Source organism: Triticum aestivum, chromosome 6B (genome assembly GCF_018294505.1).
Source record: "Triticum aestivum cultivar Chinese Spring chromosome 6B, IWGSC CS RefSeq v2.1, whole genome shotgun sequence".
NCBI lineage: Eukaryota > Viridiplantae > Streptophyta > Magnoliopsida > Poales > Poaceae > Triticum > Triticum aestivum.
Window position 1 is genome coordinate 651,090,504 of NC_057810.1, and position 9,898 is coordinate 651,100,401.

General features: G+C 48.0%; 1 protein-coding gene across 1 annotated transcript; it reads right to left on the bottom strand.

The window, feature by feature from the left end:
* Window positions 1-861: 861 nt before the first annotated feature.
* On the bottom strand, window positions 862-3,351 carry LOC123134696 (subtilisin-like protease SBT1.4). The gene has a single exon (XM_044553892.1). It carries the CDS (start codon window positions 3,343-3,345, stop codon window positions 985-987), a length of 2,361 nt encoding a protein of 786 aa, XP_044409827.1. The 5' UTR covers window positions 3,346-3,351; the 3' UTR covers window positions 862-984.
* Window positions 3,352-9,898: the final 6,547 nt, after the last annotated feature.

Here is a 9,898-nt window from a genome sequence, read left to right on the forward strand (position 1 = left end):
AGACAAATATTGAGGAAAATGGAGCTTGGAGGTCGAGCTTGGAGAGGAGAAAGCTTAAGTAGTGTGGCTCGGGCATTCCATCGAACACCTTGTGTGCATAGGAGGTGAGCTAGAGCACCACCAAGCCATCTCTCCCTCGACGGCCAGAAAAAACAGAGCAGTGTGCTCTGCTCTTAAGCGAGGGGGTATATATAGGCACCTCATTGGTCCCGGTTGGTGGTATGAACCGGGACTAAAGGGCAGCCTTTGGTCCCGGTTCAAGCCACCAACCGGGACCAATGGTGGTGGGCCAGGAGCGAGGCCCATTGGTCCCGGTTCATCCCATCAACCGGGACCAAAAGGTCCAGATGAACCAGGACCAATGGCCCACGTGGCCCGGCCGGCCCCCGGGGCTCACGAACCGGGTCCAATGCCTTCATGGGTCCCGGTTCTGGACTGAACCAGGACTAATGGGCTGACCCGGCCTGGATCTTTGCCCCCTTTTCTACTAGTGAAGGGGCCAGAATTAGCGGGCGAAGAATTAGGGTTGTGTGGCGGCTAGGTTTTTTCCTAGTGAAAAGGCTTTATGCGACAAAATTTAACCTCTATGTGTTGAACTGTTGATTTTTTTAGTTTTCTCTTGCGGGATAATACTTGTATTACTCAAAATCAAGAATTAGTCAAGAATTTCATTTGGACCGGACCCAAGCCACACAACAGTTCGGCATTGCAATCTTCCAAAATTTGCGAGAAAGTGACTAGCGTAATTTTTTGTGCCACCAACATGAGTAATACAAGAAGTACGCTCGATCAAACTTTCTTTGATCTCCTTTATTAGAAAGGCATATTTTGATCTATTAGTATCTCTGCTTTGCTTGAATATTTCTCTTTGAACTTGGCTTTCTTTGAAATTAAATAAAGCAAGGCCTCTTGATCCAACCACGCGAACTGAAATTTACAACAAATGAGGTAAACTACAATAGTACCCACCCACACCGATCACATTCACATGTCCGCAACCTTGCTCGCTGGCCAGGTGATGGCGATGGGGCTAGTCACCGTGTGCTTGCGGTCGCTCCACTCGATTGACCCGAACGTGTGATTCCCCTTGACGCTCCTGAAGATTCGTTGCGCAAAGGTGATCACGTACTCTTGCGTCTTCTGCGTCGCGGTGAACCTCAGCGTCCGGGGGCTCACTGTGACGAGCACGCCGTCCGGGGCGGTGACCTTGGCCCTGTACGTAGCCCTGGCATCGCCGCCGACGTTGCGGACGACGCGGCGCTGCCTGACGACCGCCAGTTTGTTCGCGGTGAACACCACCGAGAAGGCCGGATAGTTGTGGTCGCCGACGGAGGAGCCCGCGCGCGTCGAGCAGTTGGTGGACGAGCCAAACACGGCGATCTGCTTGTCTGTGTAGCCCAGCGCGCACAGAAAGGTGATGTAGTCCTCCGTGCCGGCATCGTACACCAATCCCGGGTCGACCGCGCGGTTGGGATCGACGTGCCCGGCCCCTCGCGCGAATGGCGTGGACGCTTTGCCCGTGGACATGTCACCGATGACGCCGCCAGCGCTGTCAATGTTGTACGCGGTGGTCATCAGGGCCGACTTGATCATGGCGGGGCTCCACTCCGGCCTCGCTTGCCGGAGCAGCGCGGCGATGCCACTCACGTGCGGGCATGACATGGACGTGCCCGATATGATGTTGTACTTCACTCGCCTCGTGTCGCTGGCGAGCTCCGAGGGTGAGTTAGCCCCCGTCCAAGCGGCGAGGATGTCCACGCCTGGCGCGGTCACGTCCGGCTTGAAGATCTCCGCCGCGCGGGTGTTCGGGCCGCGGCTCGAGAAGGACGCCATTCTAGGGGAAGGAGGCGTCGGGCCGACCACGGTGCCACGGAACACGATCGTCGCAGTAGGCGATGTCTGCGCGCTTATGTACTTCTTGATCTTCTCGGCAGCGGCAAATGTGACAGCCGTGGCGGGGTGGACATAGGCGCTGGTCATGGCCTGCTCGCCATATGCTTCGGGGCTTCCGAAGATTGCTCCGGCACCACCAGCGAGCTTTACGGCTTGTTCTTTGGCAGCCCGGGCGTACACGCCAGGGTCGCAGAAGACGATCTTCCCGGCTACCATGGTGGCATTCAGCTTCCCTGCTTCGCATATTTTTGAGCCCACTTCCCCTGCGTGGACCAGTGGTATCTTGGTCGCGCCCAGCGGCTCGCCCGCGTAGAGAGAAGTACCAGTGTAGGTCTCGCCGTTGCCGAGAACGACGTCGGCCGGGAATTGGCGATTGAGGGTGGATGCGCCGACTGTCAAGAACCATGGCGCGACGTTCACGGCGGTGGACTCTTTGGGGCCGGAGTTTCCCGCGGAAGCCGAGACGACGATGCCCTTGCTGACGGCGTGGAACGCGCCCACGGCGGTCATATCGCTATAAAAGTCTGGGGCCTTGCCGTTGGAGCCGAGGGAGAGAGAGATGACATCGACACCGTCCGCGATCGCCTCATCAAACGCGGCCAGGATGTCAGAGCTCGCGCACCCTTTCCAGCACACTTTATAGACGGCAATGCGCGCGCCCGGCGCCATGCCGACGGCCTTTCCTCTGGCGTAATCGTAGAAGGCTGCATCGGCAACAGCAGAGCCGCCGGCGGTGGAGGAGGTGTGGGTGCCATGGCCGTTGGTGTCGAGCGGCGACTCAGAGTCCTCACCGAACGCACTGCCGCGCGCAGCTTTCTGCCCTTTGTGGAAGAACTTGGCGCCGACGAGTTTGTTGTTACATAGCGCGGAGCCGTTGAACGACGGTCCCGAGACGCACCCGCCGCGGAACTTGCCGGGCGGCAACGGCGGCAGCGACGCGTCGGCAGCGAAGGACGCGCGGCCTTCCGGGTACACGCCGGTGTCGAGGACCCCGATGACGACGTCGCTGGCGCCGTTGGACGCCGGGAGCAGCCTGGAGGACGGCGAGAGGCCGAGGAAGGACGGCGTGAGGGTGGTGTGCAGCTCCTGCATCACGTCGGGCACGACGGCGAGCACGGAGCCCGAGGACGCGAGGCGCGCGGCCTGGCGCCCCGTGAGCCGCGCCGCGAAGCCCGTGGCGGCGTGCGAGTAGGAGTAGAGCACCCTCGGCGCCGGGCTGGAGAGCTCGACGGGGAATTGGTCGCGCAAGAACGAGCCGTACGCACGGGTCGTCAGCAGGCCGCGGCGCGGCAGCCGTGGCGCGTGCCCGGCCGCGACGTGCACGATGTAGGAAGACTGCACCTCCGCCGTCCTGATCTCCACCTCCACCTCCGTTGCCGCCACCGGAGCGGCTACGACGGCGAAGGCGAGCAGGACGCACAGAGCCGCGAGTGGTGTGAGACTGAGCTCCATTGTTGCTGCAAGCTGCCAGTGGTTGCTGTGTGGTAGCAGCAGGGACGGGGAAGACGAATAAGTAGGCGGGCACCGCGGGAGCACGCGGAGGGAGTGGAGTGGTTGCCGATCCAAATCATTGACGGGATTCGAAAGGTTTCAATCTCCGCACGAGGTAGCTCGTGCTGATCATTCTGCCGCGAAGGGAGCTCCGATCTACGCGAGTTTTTTTATTGCGAGAAGCCGATAGCGAGACTCGCGTGCTACTTTAAGATATCCTTATTTTCGATATTGTGCTGATATCATTCTCTTTCAAAATTGCTGTAGGAACGCACGAAGCCTTCATTTTGATTTTGGCATGAAAAATATGGAGCATGTGTGTCCTTGAACTGATTGCAAAACTAGTTAAACTCATACTATTTTTTATAGAAGTAATTAATACTATACTTGTATCGAGAAAATTACACTGGGACGTGCATGTTGAATTATTGAACGTTTTCTCGGCACGCTATTTACAACACGCTATAGTGCGCTATTTACAACGATGTAGCACACTAATTTTTTTCAGTGGATGTAGACCTTTAATATTTTTCTCAGTTGAAAATCAAAGTTGAAAGATCGAGGATGTCGCCTAGAGGGGGGGGTGAATAGGCGCTTTAAAATAATTACGGTTTAGGCTTGAACAAATGCGGAATAAACCTAGCGGTTAATTTGTCAAGCACAAAACCTACAACAACTAGGCTCACCTATGTGCACCAACAACTTATGCTAAGCAAGATAAGCAACTATGTGATAGCAAGATATATGACAAAAAACAATATGGCTATCACAAAGTAAAGTGCATAAGTAAAGGGGCTCGGGTAAGAGATAACCGAGGCACGCGGAGACGATGATGTATCCCGAAGTTCACACCCTTGCGGATGCTAATATCCGTTTGGAGCGGTGTGGAGACACAATGCTCCCCAAGAAGCTACTAGGGCCACCGTAATCTCCTCACGTCCTTGCACAATGCAAGATGCCGTGATTCCACTAAGGGACCCTTGAGGGCGGTCACCGAACTCGTACAAATGGCGACCCTTGGGGGCGATCACCGAACCCGTACACTTTGGCAACCCTTGGGGGCGGTCACCGGTACCCGTCAAATTGCTCGGGGCGATCTCCACAACTTAATTGGAGACCTCGACGCTTGCCCGGAGCTTTACACCACAATGATTGAGCTCCGAACACCACCAACCGTCTAGAGCGCCCAAGCACCCAAGAGGAACAAGCTCAAGGGCACCAAGCACCCAAGAGTAATAAGCTTCTCAACTTGTAACTTCCACGTATCACCGTGGAGAACTCAAACCGATGCACCAAATGCAATGGCAAGGACACACGGAGTGCCCAAGTCCTTCTCTCTCAAATCCCACCGAAGCAACTAATGCTAGGGAGGAAAATGAGAGGAAGAATAAGAAGGAGAACACCAAGAACTCCAAGAACTAGATCCAAGGGGTTCCCCTCACATAGAGGAGAAAGTGATTGGTGGAAATGTGGATCTAGATCTCCTCTCTCTTTTCCCTCAAAAACTAGCAAGAATCCATGGAGGGATTGAGAGTTAGCAAGCTCGAAGAAGGTCAACAATGGGGGAAAAACACGAGCTCAAAGGATAAGGTTGAATGGGGAAGAAGACCCCCTTTTATAGGAGCTCCCGAATCCAACCGTTATGCTCACAGCCTGCACAGAGCGGTACTACCGGGCGGTAATACCCCTTCGAAACACAACAGAGAGGAGGCAAAAAGGCCAAAAGAACCTTCGGAGCGGTAGTACCGCTCGTCCTCACGGTACTACCGCTCGACCTCACGGTACTACCGCAAATGGTAGCGGTACTACTGCTTGCGAGCGGTACTAAAAAAATACTTCTGTGCCTATTTTCGCAGAGCAAAACACGAGATTTTGGTCCGGAGCGGTACTACCGCTTAGGAGCTGCGGTAGTACTGCTCTGGGGCGGTACTACCGCTCAGGAGCCGCGGTAGTACTGCTCTGGAGCGGTAGTAAAAAATTACATCCGCTTTAGTCGCGGTAGTACCGCTGCAGCCTTTACCAAAACAGCCACAACTTTTGCAAACGGACTCCGAATTCAACGAAACCAAATTTGTTGGAAAGCTAACGACATGGGCTAACACAATCTTGATAGAAATATCAAGAATAAGTAAATGAGAAAAGTCACAAAGGAAAATGGTGAGAACCCTTCCTCGGAAAAGACCGGTAAAACCTCCAACACCAAAAACATCATAGAAGACGCATGTGAACTCCGTTTTCGATGAACTCAACCTTGTCATCAAGATAACCATAAGCTCTAAGACTCACAAAGAGAACCAAACAAGAACCAAGAAACATGATGCAAGGATGCAAGGGTTTGAGCTCTCTACTAACGATACGATCAAGCTACCAACTTGAGAGCCCCCCTTGATAGTACGGCAAACGATCATATAACCCGGTCTCCCTACTACCACCATGAGACCGGTAAAATAGAAAATTTATCAAGGGCAAACCTTTGCCTTGCACATGGTCCACTTGAGCTAGATGATGACGATCTTGACTCCCTCAAGATGGACCACCTTTCTTGATTGCGTTGGTTCGATGAAGACTAGATGATTGCTCCCCCATAGTCCACTATGGGTGAGCCACTCTTCGGCTCATCTTCACAAGTCCATTGACACCACAATGGATGGCAAGATTCAAGCACTTGATCTCTTCGTGATGCTCCACTTGAACTTCCACACGGCAATCTTGATGACGATCACCACTTGAGTTGATCAACTTGATTCACTATTGACTTAGTCTTGATCAACCTTAAATCTTTGCAACTCTCTTCATTTGGATGATGTATTGAAGGTAAACATGAATGATCACACAACCTTCTTCTTCAAGACATGCTTGCAATAAGCTCAACACTCGCATGACCAATCTTTGGATAATTCCTTAATAGCACCTTGATCAACTCATAAACTCCTTGAAACCAACACATGGACTTCAAGAAAATCCTATGGGCAAATCCTTCAAATATAACTCAAGACAACCATTAGTCCATAGAGATTGTCATCAATTACCAAAACCAAACATGGGGGCATCGCATGTTCTTTCAATCTCCCCCATTTTGGTAATTGATGACAATCACTTTCAAGAGAGTTTATATATGGAATTATGCTTCACTATGCAATGCAACAACCAAAAGTGCATGCGTATGAGATGCAAATGCTAAGGAACAAAACCAAAGCAAGAGGAGATAGCTCTCTAAACTTCTCCAAAAAACTCTCTGAAACTTCTCCCCCATTGGCATCGATTGCCAAAATGGGCGAAAAGCTAAGAAGACCAATATAAATTGTGGTCCTCCATAAATTATGTATTTCTCAACAAGAGAGTGGAATGCAATACACATATCCAACGGTTAATACTTGGAGGCACACAAACTATATTGAGGCCCAAAGATTGCAAAAGAATGATATGCCACAAAGACATAATAAAGAGAGAAACAAGCAATCAAAAGATACCAATTGAAGCAAGCAATTAAAGGATATCAATTGAACCAAGTAGACCAAAGATCCTATGAGCCACATGAATGAAGGATATTATGATATGAGACGAGGAGTGTTCTAAAGAAATTAGAGAAGCTCCCCATGATTTGTGCACAAAAAAGAATGTTTTGTAATTGGATACAAAGTGCACAAAATAGGATCATAGCTCCCCCAAAATCAATAGAAACTTACAACAAGTGAAAGTGAGCATATAGGAAACAAAGCCTACTACTTGCAACAAACACATGGTTGAGCAACAAGTAAAAGAGGCAACTTAAGAATGGGCTCAACCAAAATGATGTGTGTGAGTCATGGCGAAGCACTTGAGAAGACTAAAATTAGGATGAGCATTAAGCATCAACATAGTCTTGAAAGAATGAGGCGCACGGTGCAAGGCCTGTCATTCCCACACACAACTAGCAAATGGGTTCACAAGCTTACTAATAAGCATATAAAGAACTTGTGCTTGTGACAACCCGTGGTGAAGATAGAAGATGAAAGCCTCATCAAGACGAGGGATGCCAATTAAGATGGCAAAAGCCTCGTAACGATAAGCATGAGGAAAATAATCTTCACCACACAAGAGTGCATCAAGATGCAACGATAGAGGGCACGCACTCAAGGCAAAAGCTTTCACGGAGCCACCAAAGAAATAACATAAGAAAGACAAGGTGGACGTGAAAGAAAGGATATCAACTATAGATGTAATTTCTCTCAAGTGTATAAGGTTCTATGTAGACGAAATCATGATGATATATATATCTACAAAGAAGAATGTACACCCGAAATAGTTACAACACGAAGGAACAAGATATCCACAAGGAAGTCATAAATATACCAATAAGATATTTGCTTGAAAGCATAGCACTTGGCTAGATATGGTCTTATTGTATATAAATGAAGTCCAAACACACATCCATCAAGGGCATCACAACTAGCAACAAGAGATCATCGTTGGGATGCTTTGAGAAAGGAAATAAGTATCACAAGATATGAAATGAAAATCATGCCAAGATGCAACCTACACAAGGTTGAATGCAAGAGGAGAAAGCATGAATAGATACTTGTTACCGAGATAACATTGGAAGGATGTAGTAGATACCAATTGAAGGTAGATAGTAGTTCATTGATCATCCTAGCTTGACTCCAATATGCACATGGTGACAACACCTTCCTTGTGAGTGAGCCGAGCATCCAATGCATCTCCAAATGTTCCTAGAAGAACAACACAAACTAAACGGTACCCAAACTCATCGGGACCAAATAGTTAGAAACACCAATACATAGGACAAACTCCACATAAATATGTGCATATAGATATGAAAATGAATTTCATGCACATCTCATCCAAATTGAGACTAGGTGGAGTTTCCCCTATATATTGAGTCAAAGAAAGAAAGCATGCCAAATGAAATACATGAAGTAAACATGCATGCTCAAGACTTTCAAAACCCGAAACCAAAAACAAAGAAATGCCAAGTGAAAATGATACCAAATGGAGAAATCATCACTTGGAAGATATCATTAAAGATACATCAAGGAATGAGATATCCATTGATACACACTAAACTAAAGATGTCAAACTCTCAAAGAGAGGATGGTTCCAAACAAACCAGGCTCTCAACAAAGTTTCATGATGGAACAAAGTACCAAAAAGAAATGGCTTGCCTTCCACCAAAACACACTTGATAAGGATCACAAGAAGAGTGTTTTAAAGAAAATAGGATAGCTCCCCCACGAGTTGTGCATTATATAGGATTTGCATTTGAATACAAAATGCACAAGGTGGGATCACCACTTTCACTATATCTAGAAAACACTAGACAAGAACAAGAAATAAACAAGATCCACAAGTGGTAGGGAAGACAACGGGAGTTGACACAAACCTTGGCAAGAGAAAAAGGCAAATAAACAAAAGCCAATGTAAAGATGATCAATTAAATTCTACCACACATAAGTGATTACCAATTGTCAAAAGACAAGAAGCATTTAGAAATAATTCCCGGTGGTAGATAGCAAGGATATCCGACATCATCTTCACTCCAAACAAAAAGCAAATTGCAACTTGTAGAGCTAACATGCCACCTAGGAACAAGATAATCTACAATATCAACACTAGGTGACAACATCTCAAATGTACACATTTTCTAGGCTAGTAATATACATAGCATATTACTCCCCCATAATGTTATACCAATGAAGAACCTAACAAGAGGCAATAAGAGGATCCAACACGAGATAATCAATGGAATTTTTAGAATTTGAATTTCGCATGAGAGATATATCACCTAGCGACTAGATAATCTTGTAATATCAATGCTAGACGGTATTCCTCATGTACACACATTTATAGGATTGTGAGGTGCACAAAGCACATCACTCCCCCAAAATGGGATGTTCCATTAATCTCTCTCACGAGCCAACTAGGATACACACAAGAAGCAAAAAGGCTCAACGCACGACACCCACGTACATGATGTGCAAACCAACACACACATACTTGATTGCTCAAGATAAGCAAGTTGGAAGCACAACATATACAAACACATGCAAGGAAGAAAACCAACACATGCATGGGGGAAAGTAACTTCCAATGTAAACAATTTAAGTACAAGTTACCGCAAGGAGGCACATTGGATATAAGATAGAAACTTGATAATCCAATTGACTTGGCTTGAGACAATAAGAATGATGAAGTCCCCTTAATTCTTCATAATGTAGACAAGTCTCCAATGCCCTCCAACAACACCTATTGATCAAGTTTGAGCTTGTTGGTCCCCAACCAAGTTGGGTCCTAAGAGGTTAGTCACAATAGGCTTGGCAACCCAAATGGTTCTTTTCTTGACACCACTTTGAGTACCAACAAACTTGGCAAACACATTGCCAACCTTATCCTTCCCAAGATAATAGATATCATCAATAATAATTGGGTTGGATAAGTTACCACTAGTGCATGAATAAGCGAGGTGACCTTTCTCACGACATAAGTAGCAACGTCTACTCTTCATTTTCTTCTCACT

Excerpts from the sequence above, each read along its gene's own strand:
- LOC123134696 (XM_044553892.1), bottom strand. The coding sequence starts at position 3,345 with ATGGAGCTCAGTCTCACACCACTCGCGGCTCTGTGCGTCCTGCTCGCC.